The sequence below is a fragment of the Penicillium concentricum genome (genome assembly GCF_028827145.1).
Source record: "Penicillium concentricum strain IBT 3081 chromosome Unknown utg000001l_segment0_segment0, whole genome shotgun sequence".
NCBI lineage: Eukaryota > Fungi > Ascomycota > Eurotiomycetes > Eurotiales > Aspergillaceae > Penicillium > Penicillium concentricum.
In genome coordinates, this window is record NW_026622754.1 from 7,452,780 (window position 1) to 7,467,879 (window position 15,100).

At 48.0% G+C, this 15,100-nt stretch overlaps 5 protein-coding genes across 5 annotated transcripts; 2 read left to right on the plus strand and 3 right to left on the minus strand.

Moving 5' to 3' along the window:
• Nucleotides 1-125: 125 nt before the first annotated feature.
• fkbp3 (peptidylprolyl isomerase family protein FPR2) lies at nt 126-633 on the minus strand (the record flags this gene model as incomplete). The annotated part of the gene is made up of 2 exons (XM_056720592.1): nt 126-291; nt 404-633. The coding sequence occupies 2 exons, from the start codon at nt 631-633 to the stop codon at nt 126-128; spliced, it is 396 nt and encodes a 131-aa protein (XP_056584727.1).
• A 468-nt stretch (nt 634-1,101) lies between these two features.
• On the minus strand, nt 1,102-3,001 carry N7517_002863 (uncharacterized protein; the record flags this gene model as incomplete). The annotated part of the gene is made up of 6 exons (XM_056720593.1): nt 1,102-1,793; nt 1,856-2,224; nt 2,309-2,460; nt 2,529-2,645; nt 2,703-2,752; nt 2,858-3,001. The coding sequence occupies 6 exons, from the start codon at nt 2,999-3,001 to the stop codon at nt 1,102-1,104; spliced, it is 1,524 nt and encodes a 507-aa protein (XP_056584728.1).
• A 580-nt stretch (nt 3,002-3,581) lies between these two features.
• zrfB (low-affinity Zn(2+) transporter ZRT2) lies at nt 3,582-4,637 on the minus strand (the record flags this gene model as incomplete). Its single annotated transcript, XM_056720594.1, has 1 exon — nt 3,582-4,637. The coding sequence occupies one exon, from the start codon at nt 4,635-4,637 to the stop codon at nt 3,582-3,584; it is 1,056 nt and encodes a 351-aa protein (XP_056584729.1).
• A 1,031-nt stretch (nt 4,638-5,668) lies between these two features.
• Nucleotides 5,669-6,470, plus strand: N7517_002865 (uncharacterized protein; the record flags this gene model as incomplete). Its single annotated transcript, XM_056720595.1, has 2 exons — nt 5,669-5,897; nt 5,956-6,470. The coding sequence occupies 2 exons, from the start codon at nt 5,669-5,671 to the stop codon at nt 6,468-6,470; spliced, it is 744 nt and encodes a 247-aa protein (XP_056584730.1).
• Nucleotides 6,471-13,650: 7,180 nt separating this feature from the next.
• On the plus strand, nt 13,651-15,085 carry N7517_002866 (glutathione S-transferase family protein; the record flags this gene model as incomplete). Its single annotated transcript, XM_056720596.1, has 3 exons — nt 13,651-13,801; nt 13,874-14,012; nt 14,080-15,085. The coding sequence occupies 3 exons, from the start codon at nt 13,651-13,653 to the stop codon at nt 15,083-15,085; spliced, it is 1,296 nt and encodes a 431-aa protein (XP_056584731.1).
• Nucleotides 15,086-15,100: the final 15 nt, after the last annotated feature.

Genomic DNA, 15,100 nt, shown 5'->3' on the forward strand with positions numbered 1-15,100 from the left:
CAGCTGCTGTATTATATAACAACTCGCATGCGAAAATGTGTATATTTGTTCTTGGCCGAATATGGCCTGGTCATCAGAATCCCTCCCAGAGATGATCATATAGGTAGGTATCAAGCACTGCTCATTCAAAGCTCATCCTTCACACCATCAATGCCGACCAACTCGGTCTCAAACACCAATGTCGCACCGCCGGGAATAGGGCCAACACCGCGGTCGCCGTAGCCGAACTCGGGGGGGATAGTCAGAGTGCGCTTCTCGCCAATGCACATGTCCAACAAGCCCTGGTCCCATCTATACACAACGAACACACGAATTAGCTTCCATATAACCAAGATGGTGAGGATGTTTGTAGGCAATTGCACAATTGACATCCACAAACATCCCAGACTAGCTTCCAACTCACCCCTTGATGACACGACCGGTACCAAGCTTGAAGGTCAAAGGCGCTTTGCGCTTGTAGCTGGAATCGAACTCAGATCCATCAGACTGTAGAGTGCCGCGGTAGTGCATGGCGACACCATCGCCGTTGGTGGTCTTGCGGGTGCACTCAACAGCGTGGGTGACTTCGATGCCGAGGTCGGCGGCGGCCGCGAGGGAGCCGAGGGCTGCAACGAGGATGGAGGTGAGACGCATTGTGTGTTTATGGGGTGGATTGAGAGGGGAGAGAGAGGAGTTTGGGGATGTGGACAGATAAGGCGGAGATTAGACCGAGGTTTAGCGTTGGTCTGTGCTTTAAGCTTATGGTTTCATGGTTTACCTCCATCGTTGTAATATCTTGCAAGATACCTATTTATTGCATATTATCTATCTTATATCAATGCTCTTAGACTAGACGAGAGAGGGGCCACGCAATATACCAATTGGTATGCACTAAACATGCCAAAGGAAGCAGAGGTTGGGCATATATATATTATATAGTAGCTCCATACTTCGGACTAATTGAAGATTTTGTGTTATTATTGACTACGATTATGCGGACATCGCGCTGTGATTCTATCTAAGCAATTGAGATCCGAGTAATGTCGGCTAAGATCATCTAGGAATGTCATCCCCATTCCTGATCTTCGACCATCTGCTGATTGCCGTGCACCGAAAGTCATTCTAACCCTTCACCGTCTGGTTCACAAACTTAGTATCATCATTAGGAAGACCCGGGGTAATGACCTGATCAGCAGCCGCTTGCAAATCATCCTCGCCCATATCGCCATCCCAACCGTTAGAAACAAGGTAAGCACGGAATTTCTCATCGCGTACCCTCAAATCTTCGCCCGTCAAATCAGGCACAAAGAAGAAAGTAACCATAATCCCAACAACGCCACAAATAGCAGCAATAATGAAAGTCCACTTGTTTCCTAGATGATCTTTAATAGGCTGAAACGCCTGCGTACCGACAGCAGCACCCGCCTTCCCAATGGCCGCAGAGAGTCCGTAGCAAGTTCCCCGCACACCGGTAGCATACGACTCAGACGAAATAAGACCGAGCATGTTGCCTGGACCGAAATTGCCGGAGCTCTGCATAAGTCCATAGAAGACGACAAAGAGAGGGACGATCTTAGTAATGCGGTCGTAGGCGCAGCCGATAATCAGGCCGAAGATCAGGTATCCGCTGAAGCCGATCATCATGATGGGCTTGCGGCCAAGGCGGTCGCAGAGAATAGCCCCCAGGAAGACACCTGGCAGCGCGATTGCGCCGAGGAGGAGCTGCCATTCGCCTGTTTTCAGGATTGTGCCGTCGTGCACGACCGAGGAGATGATTGTACCGGAGAAGACGCCGTTGGGGAAGGTGACAAAGTCTATACATGTTAGTTTCCACACAGACTCTGTAAATATGGGGAATATGGGGGGGCTCTTTTACCGTAGAGAAACCAAGCACCGCAAGTTCCAATCAATGATTTCCAGTAATACCGCAGCGCGAGCATGTAGGGTACGTGCTTCTTGATTGCTCCGCGTCGGTACAGCACTGAGTTCAGCATGCGGATTCGGAAGTAGAACACTGACAGCGGCCAGATGCATCCTATGCCAAAGCATACCCGCCACACGGTGCTGTAGTGGGATTGTTGGCAGGCCAGGAGTACGATCAAGAAGATTGAGACTGCGAATGGGCCTCCAAATGACAGGGGGAAGTTTGTTACCATGATGAATGCTGGGCCACGGTGCTTTGGGATTAGATCGTTTGCTGCTTCTGAGGCGGAAGTTGAAGAGGCCGGATACTCGCCGCCAGCGCCTGGAGATAGTTAGTAGAGTAATCAAATAGGAATGACGTCTTTGAAATATGCAAGCAAAGCAAATATCTTGAGGTCTCACTTACCGAACCCGACAACGCCACGGGCAACCGTCATCATCCAGAACATGCCGTTGATGGTAACGCCATGCGAGGCTGTAGCGAGAATGCCTCCGACGACAATCATAAGTGTTGTGAAGACGATAGCAGTCTTACGACCGAGATAGTCGCATGTCAGTCTGGCATAGTGTTGTCAGTCTTCAGAACCCTTCCATAGCCCTAACCTTTAGTAGTGTCTTATTCGTACCCAATAACAATCTGTCCAATGACTTCGCCAACAAGTAAAGCATTCGAAACGCGCGTGCTGACGGTGGTAGTATACTCCTTGGGATATTCTTTCCTGAGGAGGACATTGGTCATAGTCCTTTGAGGTGATCCGTGGTTAGACACAGTCACGCATGGGAGCAATCGCTCAACTCACATCAGATTGTTTTGGTATCCATCGCTGATCAGAGCGAAGCCGCTTGCAAACTAAACACCACCCGATTGGTCAGTCTGTCACTTGTTGATTTGAACCATGCATGCGGGGGAAACAAAAAATAACCTGGCATGGATAGGCCAGGATAATGAACTCACAATAGTGAAGAGGTCCGACAGGCTCTGTTTCTTCAACGGTGTACCCGATGAGTGAGCAGGGTCATCTTGGTGGATAGTGTCTTGAGTCGCAGCCTTGGACTCATCGCACCCGGGGAGCGCGGTCAAGCTGCGCGCTGAAGCCATTTTGACTTGAGAGATGGGTTGGGGAAATACTTGGACTTTGGTCCTTTCAGGTAGGACCGGGGGGAACAAGGGTGCCAAGTATCCCTGGGAATTCCATGCTATTTATTTCATTTTCGACCTGTTGTACAAAAGTTGGAGCGGGGAACCCCCTGTCAGGAACAAGCCCTATGGTGGAAATGGTTAAGCGTGAACTAAGGATTGAGCTAATGGCTTATCTACGGTTGGTTTCAGGGATTGGTCTTGGTATACCTCGGATGTCAAGTACATGGGTTATATAGATATAGAAGATCGGTCTTGCCGAATCTAGCTCTACTACTGGTTATGTTATCTATTGCTACTGCTTGACTGTCGGTTGAATGGTTCTAATAGTTTTGTTCATGGAGTACAAGTAGATAAATTCGCTAAAGTAACGCCGTATATGTGCATGGCTAAAACTGGCCCGGATCCCGTGGGTATCACAGATGCAGAAACGATATGTGACCATAAGATAAAATTTTGACAAAGAAAAGCAAAGACATGACGCATTATTGGGAAAAATGTTCCCGGGGGCTTTATCATCACTGAAGCAGCAGAGATACCTCTATGCCCATTTACCCAGCAACGCCATGAGGGCAGCTCCAGCACAAAGAAGGAAGAAGGCAATCAGCACATCACGGATGGGAGCCTTGCGCATGGAGTGGCTGAACATGAACTCATGCGCCATCAGCTCAACGAGGGCAGTATAGATGAGAATGCCAGCGGAGATAGAGTCAAAGACACCGTTGACGATGAGTGTGGTTCGCCCGGTAGGCGGGTAGCTGTTTCGAACACCCAAGCCAATAGCAATGGCAATTGGAGTCGAGATTCCAAAAGCAAAGCCTAGGAAGTAGGGAGTGTTGCGCTTGGATTTGGGCCAAGGAATCGTAGCTAGACGAGAACCAAGACCAAGTCCTTCAAAGGTTTGATGGAAGACGAGCACAATGTAAAGGGTAGTGAACTCGGCGCCTGACACTGCAAGAGTGAGACCAATGAAAACAGAGTGAAAGATGATGCCGAACTCCAGGATGAAGATCGAAGTAAGTTGGGCGGCATAGTCCTCAGCCGCTTGGACGTCGTTTTCAGAGTCGCTGTTATTATCGTGATGCTCACGGGAATGACCAAGGTGATCCTCCCCTGGCATGTGATGCTTCGGCTCAGTGGCTTCGTTGACAATAGAGTTGTCATCGAGATGGGTGTGGGTATTGCCTTCCTCGTCGTGCACATGGCCTTGGCCAAAGTGTGAGAAACGCATAACCATCAGCTCCACAAAGAACAGAACAATAATGGTCATGAGGATGATGCCCTCTACCCAGCTGTATTCAGTAATTGGGCCGGTCAAGCACTCGTTCTTCAGTGCCTCCTCTGCCGGAGCCAACAGGTGAATGAATGCAGTGGCAATGATCACACCGGATCCGAAGTATTTGGCGACGAAAAAGGCCCACTTGGGGAATCCACCTTTCTTGCTAAAGCGACGGGCGAAGACTGGGAACAGAGCACCAAACATGGAGCCAGCCATGATCACAAAGATGGAGGAGATCCGCAGGCCCATCCGGCCGTCGAACTCATTCCCGGACTCACAAGCATCCTCACGCTTGAGGAGAGTGGAGTAGGATTCCATTGAAGTCGGTTAATGGTGACACAAGAAGTATGGAAGATGTGTAGGGGTTGGACGAAAAGAAGTTCTGTGGGAACAAATGAAGTGCACAGAACGAGAAAGGTAGATACTGGTGCAAGTATCCCAGTTGACGAGAAGATTTGTGGTTTAGTTGAGATGAGAAGAAAGGGTTGGATGACCACAAACTTGTAGCGGGGGGTCTGTGGGAGAGGCTAGTTGACCGCAATCCCCAAGGTCCTCGATAGTAGGCGAGATGCGTAGTTAGCCCACTAACCACGCATGAAATCACCAGGATATCCTGACAATGCCAAACTTTATGGATACCGGTTGAATAGAAGATATCGAGAAGTAAATAAATGCTTCCTCTCCTGGTCGCACGTGTGTATGAGTCGCACGGTGAATCGCAATGTGAGTCGCACTGTGCAGACTTTCGATGGGTTTTCTCGTCTGAATGAGTACCCTGGGAGCAAGATCGGAAAATTCAGTCGGTATAGATATGATTCAATGACTTGCTTCTAATAAGGGGCAGAATCAAAATCGAATCAGAATTTGCGGGATCTTTTGGTTATATTAATCACCGGTGGCAGCCCTAGAGGGGATCCATGAGGACCTTGGGAGCGCGAAGACGTCAAGGACGGAGTTTTACACTCTATCTGGCCAGTACCGGGTACCTGTGGGCCAATACAAATGTTGGTGTATCCGAAAGTACCCGGTACTTAGGACTAGCGCATTGAGGACCTTGGGGGTTTCCAAGGATCCGATTGCGGTGATTAGGTCACGTGTATTCCATACAGGCGATAATGTCCTCATCATGGCCTGACGTTTGTTCCATCTTCTTGTCTTTGATAGAAAGGAGGATATTTTGGAAGATTGGAAGGGGGTTGAAGGAACGTGGTTGATGGCCCCCTTGAGAAAGATTCCCTTCAGCCCTTTCAGGCGTCTCGATCGCCAATCAGAGGATCAGCGCCAAAAGCGCTTGGCGTGATCTTGAGGTCATATGCATTTTGACCACGCCCTTGCGCACACACTCAAACATGGCTCCCATCCGACGATACCTCCGAATTAGCAAATACTCAGTACTGGAATGTCGCATTTATTTGGAATCACCATCTGATTCACGATGGCTCTTGGACTCTCGCGATCCGGTCCTGCCCCGCGTCATCGCTGCCGTTCGACCGCTGGTCCTTCCGAAGCTGCGTGAAGAGAATGAGCGGTTGTTCATGCGTAAGAAGGGCAAGCCGGTCAAGGATGTCATTGCAGAAGGTATGGATCATCTGATATTCCTCGTACAATGAACCAAGTATGTTAACACTTTACCTAGATGACTTCGAAGTGGCAATCTTCCTCCGCGAATCCCGCACCCGCCATTCGCTCCTCACGCGCAACAAGACATTCCAAGGAAATAAAAATCAGAATCAAGATTTGAACGTCGAGGTGAAACCAGAGCATGTCTTAGGGGATACGGCTGTCAACCCGGTCAACTCGGCAGATGGTGGAATTATGATCGAGAGTGACAGCGAGCCTGATCTGGAATTGCATAATATTCCGGAATCTGCGGATGAAGTGGCACTGGGGAATGGACGTCGGACAAGCAAGAGAATTCGGACAACCAGGGAAGACCAGGTGCCACTCGAAGACACGACTGGCAATGACGAAAAGAAGCTTCGTTTCAGCACCCATTATGAGAGCTTCAATATCTATGGGTGGGTTTTATGTCTCTTGATAACCCGCAAGGGCGACAAAACCAGACCAAACGCTGTTCAATCTGAATCAAATCGGCAGCCTCTGATGGAAGAATGGATTTCAACTCAGGCTCAGGCGTCTCTTGACGATTGATCAAAGCTAGGTTGCCAGCGAGTGTGGACCTGGAAATGGTCAATGTTACCGTCAGGGTTCTTGCTCACAGTTAAGCTTTCTCAAACTCGTACTGTGGGTAGCCGTGGTGGGATGATCAGTCGCAAAGGGTCCCGTGACATCGCCAGCACTGCCAGTATGGAATACTGCGAGAATTATTGGTGATGTATTTTGTTTCAACCTGCAAACGCTACAAGATTGTGCTTCAATTTTCCCGCGTTGCAAAACACCGTCTCAGAGACTTTGTCTCATGTCGTCAAATCATGGGCTCAGGGACGCATGTCGACTCCAGAGTCTACGAGGCTAGGTGTCACTTAGAAGAGCACAAGACCTCCCCACTACCGGGCCGCGGCAGGACTCGCACTATGTAATACTGTGATTGGCAGGTGGGTGTCACCGAAGAACAAGCAGGTTACGCAAGTGCCGGGCTGTCATACTCCGCGGCTGACTTCTTCAGGCACGGTGAGGTAGACAGAGCCGCCGAGACGAAAATGTCAGCCACGGGGCCCCGAGCGCAAGCAACTAGTGACATCTCGATGATCTGCATGCCATAAGACGCGGTCTGATATTGGCTTTTCTACTCCGTACATGGATCTCGGTTTGCATGTTTCGGTTGGATTCATGAGACTCTACGAGAAAATGGACAAGGGCATGAAACTAGTCTCTCTCTCACATTCCAATTTCAAGAGACATTTCAATTCCCAATCTGAAAAAACCCCCATGTGGTATGGGCTCTCCCAACCTCGGGCCGCAACTTCCAGAAGGCAAGCTAGAAGATTTTCAAGTGGAGCTCGAACTTGAAACAGCCCGTCTCCATCTCGTCCCGTGACCCCAACACCTTCTCAATGGAGAAGTATTTTAGTGCCGATGTGCTGGGTTCGGGAGCATCGTCCAGTACTCCGAACAGTACTCCGTACGAAAATCTAATACAAATACCATTTATTTTTTTGATATGCTCCGTACTGTATAGCATATCGAGTCTACTCCGTACTCAAGCATTTGAACTATTTAGAATACCTTGGCCTCCAAATCAATAGCCAATAAACAGGCTATATGAATATCTCAAACCGATCGTGCTACGATCAGGGGCAATTCCCGATCTGTTAAACAAGGTCATAAATCTCCGACTCTCCACAGCTTTTTTTTTCTTCCAACGGTGCGGAACGGTATGGAATCCAAGTGGAGTAGACTTTACCTAATTGGGATTATTGAAGTTTACGGTCCGCTAGTTCATAGAGTTTTCTTCCCATGTGTTTTCTTTCCCACATTTCTTTGTTTGCCACCCTTTTTCCACTTTTTCTTTTCCCCTTTCTTGGTTCCCCCGGCCTTAGTTCAGGTACACCCGTGTGGTCGCATATGGTTTGCCACTTGACGCTCCACTTTGTACCTTTTTTTTTTTTTATTACCAGACACGGTAAGTCGGGAAGTCAAATTATGCTGTTTCTGATATATGTTTCAAATTATTATCATGGCATTTGCAATTCCTTTTACTTGCCCCTTTGAATATATGCGGGGTCTTATCTGCAAATCCCGAGTATGGAGTACGGAGTACCGGTATGTTGTATAGGGTATGTATGCCTGAACCTAGGGCATAACATTAGCACGGTCTTACTACATAGGGCAGAGTGCATTGTGGATTTCCCAAGTACAACATACAATACTTCGTACTGTGTCTACTGTAATAATCTATCTGCCTGAATTTATAAAAAGTGCGGTGATTAAAAAGTTGAAAACAAGGAACACGGATGTAACGGGAGACCATTGCATTATTTAGGGACCCCGGGATAATTTCCGGGGAAGATTGTAAACATTCCGAAGCTAGGGAATGTCCTTAGACAAGTAGTACATAGTAGCAGTCTGTCCCCCGTATACTCCGTATATATTTACATATCCAGTTCAAGATGCTCACACCACACATCCAGAAGTAACCACTACCCATAGTGAGCACGCCATGAACGCCACACCAGGGGGTGAGGTCGATCTCCCATCGTGAAACCTAAGGCCCAGTGATGTGCACAATGCAACCACTAAGGGGATGGGAGGGGAAAATGTTGAACAAACCCCTCTCGATGCAATGTTCACTATCAGCCAATGATCATGAGGACCGGGGTCATATATTGCATACAGGGATCCATCTTTCTCCAGATGTACTACAACGCTGTTCTGCATACTTTGGAAATAATGATGTGCACTGCACAGTCCTCTGCAGGAAGACGATCCTGGCCAAGGACTATCAGCCACAATATTACTACTCCGTATAGGCGGAGGTTAATCGGCTCTGTACTCCGCTGGGTAATGCTATACGCCAAACGACTCAAAAATTGGGCCTCATTTGTATTACATGTTGTTATTAGAACTCCAGAGGGCCTAAGCGGGGTGCAGTAAATGATAAAAGATAAGAAAAAGGGGATTCTGGATGGAGTACGGAGTACGGAGTAGTATGGAGTGCAATATAGTAATTTGAAATAATAGCCGAAGTGCATGCAACAGTACTAAAAACGAAACCCGTTAGAACTGCCCAATATCAATTACCCCAAATGGTTCTATTCTTGCATGTCTCAACCATGGCTTTATTTGGTTTGGTAGCACGGGTAAAATAACCATGGTTCAGGATGGGTCCTCGATTTCAACCCTTCATTTTCAATTTTCAATTTTTTTATTTCAATTTTTTTTTTGGCCCCTGGAACTGTATCATCCCGGTTGCTATCTGGATGTATACGGAGTGTGCATATGTACCTGGCTAATTTAGCATATATGTGTACATGATATGTCATATCAGTTTAAGAGATGTCGGGAAGTGGGATGAACAGGCTTATCCTTATTCTGCAATCCCAGCATTCTGGGATCTCGGCTGTCACGCCCTTAGTGTGTAATCAATACCAATCGGCCATCCCGTTTGACCCTAAATTGACGAAAGAAAAAAAGGATAGAAAAATCTCACAATATTTTCTTTTTCTTTTGGTTTAGTTTACTTTTTTTTTTTTCTTTACTTTTTTTTCCCACTAATGCTACTCTCTCTCGGGATCTGCAAACATGCACGTGTTGTGACTTGACGTCTTGTTATTCTCTCCTATTGAGTCATACAGGATCAGCTGTGCTTGGACCTATATACCGTTTATAATGTTCCAATTAAATGTTGTACAACTAATAAAAAAGAAATATTCCAAAAAGAAAAGAAAATAGAAAAGTTGTTCTCACCGCATCAAGGAACCGTCCCTATGGAGCCTTGGTGGGCCCACGGGAGATTGCCCTTTACCAGTTGTCATCTCGCGTGGTTTCATGATTTACTGTACAGAGGGATTGTGAGACCTAAGCAGTAAATTAGAAGAGCTGCATAGTTAGTCCATGTACCCTGAAAATCATCTGTACTATGTATATAGTGAGGTAGCACGACATATATGTTTGATTACTATGTCTCATTTCCCTCCACTCTCTATCCTCCACTAGTGGTTCACAGGAAAACACGGAGCGCCACAGAAGGAGTGGGGAACTTCTAGAAAAGAAATGGGAATTTTCTATTGGATTACCACTTGGGGCTGCATTATTCATCCGTTGCCTTGCCCGAGGGCCAAGTTGAGCAGGTAAATCACATTAAATTCCTACGTCAGATCAGGTGGATACTCAGCCTCCTGTTCATGGCAGGGATGTTCGATGGGGGTTTTAGGGCCTAATTTAGTCTGTAATAGTGACGGTTGACCGGAAAGGTTGGGGGGAGAGGGGAGACTTTTATTTCTATAAGAATCCTGTTCCCGTAACCTTTTTTTCTTCCCCTTCTCTCCATCCACTCGACTCTACTCTACACCTTATTCTGCTCTTACTAGCTTGGTCTATTATCCGTTGCCAACCTGAAGAACCACCACTCTCAACCTTCCAACCTTCCAACCCTTCCAACACATTCACAATGCCTTCCGTCGGATCTTCTCAGTTCCCTCCATGCCCCGGTCCTCCTCCTAAGGGCCCTCTGCCTCCGCTTCCAAAATAAACAGTCCATCAGTCCCCTCTTCTCAACGAACATGATGACCCCGGCGCATTCTGGTCCACCAGATCCGCCCACGACCTGGACCCTCTCAGCATGGATATTATGACTTCGACTTCGACCTAGTTTCGACTCTCACCTGCGATCCTTTGTTTTCGATTCGGACTTTCAACACCTAATTTACACCATGGTTCCGCCCAAACAAAACACGCCCTTACTTAAAGTTGGTCTTGAGACGAACAACGCAAAGACCGCTAGCTTCTCCACCGTGCTTGCCTCTTGGCATTCAATTCGACGATGCATCGCTAGTCACAGCTTCATACGCGTGGAAAACTTATTTCGAATGGGCCTCGGACAATTTTTTTAATTCTCATTTTTGGGATTCATTTCCTTTCTTTGTTCTCTCGCTCTTCAGCAACCTTACCCGTCCGCTATGGGACCCAGCGCCGGCGCTACCTTCCCCTCGACGTGCATTAACAGCCTTTCTATTTCTTGCTCTTTGTCTCACTTCAACTCTCGACACTATTGATCACACCCCCAGTCTTCTGTGGGGCCTTCGTTTCACCCATTCGATCTTGACCCATCTGTGACGCGCAGATGCGGAGAAAGATGCGGCTTCTCAGCCGCTGCACATTAATTGGACAATGTGAATTCATCTACAACCCCCTTTGTGCCTAGGATCAACTGGGGCTGCCTTGCGATCGTCACCATATCACGGATCGGGTACATAGTGTCTTTTTGCCTTTTTCTTTTTTTCCTGTCTGCCGTTGTGACCTGTCATTCTGACCGTTTGAACGTCTTTTTAATTCTCTTTTTTGTTTCTTTTTTCCCCCTGGTTTTTCTTATGTTCTCCTGCATCTGGCCGAATCTGAATCGATATGTATCATAGACTTAGTATACCCAACAGAGCAATTTGTGTTTTATCTACAACATTTTCAAGTAATTACTACGGTCCACGCATATGTCGTGCATAAAGAAGACTGGGGGCTGCGGGTGACAACCCACCTGACCGCCCGTTTCACTAACCAGCCGGCATCCCGCACAAAACCACTAGCAGTGAAGCTAGCAGGGATCTTACGAGGGCGGATGTCGCGGTAATCGAATTGACGCATATTTCACACACAAATCAATATACTAGATACGAGCAGGTTAGAATATACACGTCAGTATGACTCATTAGTGGGTAGGGGTAGACCCAATTATTAGACCTCATAGTGTATATGGATTGCTTCCATAAGATCTGAGGTAGCACCGATCTGACGCGATCCTTATCGAGCCTCTATTATGATTTACATCGCATTGCCGGATCCAGTCCAATGCATGGCTGCAAGGCCTATATATTGTACATATCCCGCATGTCGCCGCATGGCTGGAATTGATTGGATATTGCATGCACCATACTACAACTCAAGATAGTGTTAAAATCACACCATACTATCTAACACGGTTGCATGCATACACCCAAAACGGGAATTGGACGTTGGCCAGACTAGGACATATCGGTAACATCCCTAGCATGTGCATATTTAGCTCGTAATATCAACGGCTAAACGCTAGGCGGCCGAGCGGAGCAAGAAGGAAGCAAGATACGAGTTTGGCCCCGTCCGAGCGCCTCGGGTTTTAGTAATCATATTGGTATGTGACATTGCTGTTATGAATACAACAAAACATGGAGGTTAGCCCATTGATAATATTTACAGGTACAGTAGCTGGGCTAACATATGCTCCATGCTCAAGTCGTTTTCTCCTAGTCAATTATAGCACATCCGAGTACTCCGTAGTGGTTCCAAGCTATTTTCCAAATAATCTGATAATGCTAATTAGGCTATGACTGCCTAGAATTGCATGCGTGCTGGGATCCTCGTTGGCTGTTGGCCCATCACTTGACCGATATAGTTGCATGCTGTCGTCATTGAAGAAATCCCGACAATCTGTGTCCAATGGATCTCGCAGATAGTGTTCCAAGGTTTCTTCCCCCGCTTCTACTTACCTAGGTACCCCTCAACCCGATACACTTTGTTTTATCCATGGTTATCCATGGCTTTTCCATGGATATAAAATTGACTTTGTATTTGTTTCATTCCAACTTTGGAAGTAAGCTAGACCATCTTGGTGAGATCAAGTGACCAAAAGTAAGCTTTCGACCAAAGGCTCTCGGATCTTTGCCCTGACAATCTCCATATTTAATCGAATGGAGTTTTGACCTCGGCGTGTCTCAGACCCCAGGGGATGTCTGTGCCTCTTAAAATAACCTTGGAACCTTCCAGGGAACCGGGTTGACCACTATGTGGCTGTCAGCCCTGGGGCCCTAGCATATGTAGCCACGTGCGTCAAATGAGGTCATTCGCTGGGTATATCACTCTAATCGGAGATATAATCATCGAGTACATAATAGGAACCTCGTGATCAATAGGGCCAAGGATGTCTTAGGCACCCTTGCGAGAAATAGCGGTATATAATAGATGCGTTGGACGCCATGGCTCTTAGTTCTTTGGGCTGTGCTATGAGAGGCGGTGAATATGAGAATTGAGGCTCTTAAGGTTCTAGATGGCCTGCGTCGTATGACTGAGCCCCATTCAGCTTTGATGTCGATACCTTTGGTCCGGGCTGAGTGAGATTGATGTCGGGAGTACCGGGTCGAGTATGCTTTTGGGCCAAAGTGGAAAATATATCCGATTCGCTCTTAGTAGAATTACGTATAGTTCAGTCATTGTCAATCTATTCAAAACGAGATATCGAGCTAATTATCAATCATTCGATGAAATGAAATGGCGTTGCCTAGCTCATAGTTCAAGCCACATCTTGGTTTCTTTGCTGACCTCCAAGAAGCTTGGGATCTAGCGCGACACTTGATCGTACTTTTATTTATTTCTATTTTGACTTTCGGGATGTTGAAATGGCATTTGGTCGCGGGACGTAGATGCAGCTATACATCGTAGTATAGCTAAACGAGAGCGACCCATTTTGGAGAAGAGAAAGGAAATTATTTTCTTCCTTTTTTCATTTTATGAAAGATTCATCATCTATAGACCATGCACAGCTCGATTAACATGGATAAACACATTGTATTTTGTAGTCAGTAGAAGCCAAATACCTTATAGTATCAAGAAACTGAGGATAAACACACGTGATTCGCCCGCCCAAATCAATCACGGCCGTCCCTTCTTCTCCAAGCGCAAAGCCACCATGGTACTACAACTGCATGTATGGGGCCCGGCCTTTTCCCTGCCCTCAATTGACGCACAATGTCTTGCTGCAATTGCATACTGTTCCGAAGTCCTCCCTAAGGACTCGTGGGAGCTGATCGCGAGCAGCGATCCCTCCGTGTCCCCAACAGGTTAGTGACGTGACCGGAACAAAAAAAAAAGCACCACCAGAATCAGACAGCTAACTAAACATTTACAAATAGGTGAGCTCCCAGCTCTCCAGAATGGCTCCATCTGGGTGAGCCGATTCCGCAATATCGTCGACTACCTCCGCCAATACTCCGAGGGAGCATGGAACCTGGATCAAAACCTAGACGACGTGCAAAAAGCCGATAGCGTTGCGTACGCACTCCCTACTCCTACAATGGCGTCAAAAACGCAAAATACTAATAATAAACCCGCCCCTCAGCTTCTCCTCCTTCATCGAATCCCGTGGCCAATCCCTCATCGACCTCTCCCTCTACGTAACCAGCCAGAACTACTACGCCAACACATCCCCAGCCTACGGCTCTCTCCTCCAATGGCCAAACCAATGGATCCTCCCACCAAAGCTCCACAGCGCCGCCAAAACCCGCACCGAACACCTCGGCCTATCCTCGCTAGACCTGCAAGCAATGGAAGACCAGCGCAAACGCGAGCACTCCGCCGCCGTAGCATCCGGCCAAATCCCTAGCAACCTGATCCAGCAACCCCGTGACACAGTCTCCAAACTCCTCGGCCGCACAGCACAAACCAACCAGTTCCGCCTGGAAGCCCTCACAGCCGACTACTTCGAGCCGCTTGAAGCAATGCTCTCCCGCAGCAAGACCTGTCTGCTCCCCGCCGACGACAACAACAACCCCTCCTCATTGGACTGCGTCGCGCTGGGCTACCTGTCGCTAGCGCTCGTACCGGAGCTAGCCTTCCCCTGGCTGCGCGACGCAATGCGCGCCAAAGCCCCCCTGCTGGCGGCGTACACGGAGCGCATGCGCAGCCGCTGTTTCGGCGACGCGCCCGCCGAGGCTAAGCACGCTTTCCAGCCGACGACGCCAGCTGCTCTGCCGTGGCGCGCACCTGAGCGTATCTCCGTAGCAGCTGTTGGGACTACACTCCTCGGCACGCTGGCGGATAACACGCCGTTCTTGCGCGAGGTGCGCCAGAATAGGCGGCTGAAGCAGACTGTTGAGGGTGATTCGGCGTTTAGCTCGATTGAGAAACAGGTTCTGTCTTCGTATGCGGATTCAAGTAACAAGGATATGTTGCTGTCTATCGCGACTGCTGTGGCGGGAACGGCTGCTCTCGTTGGGTATATGGTGCATGTTGGCTTGCTTTCTTTCTCGACTGGAGGTGTCCAGGAAGAAGAGGAGCTTGAGGAAGATGCGGGTGTGTTGCAGCTTGATCCTGGGTCTGCGGCTGACTTCCTGGGCGCGTTCTAAGTATTGAAAGCTCCT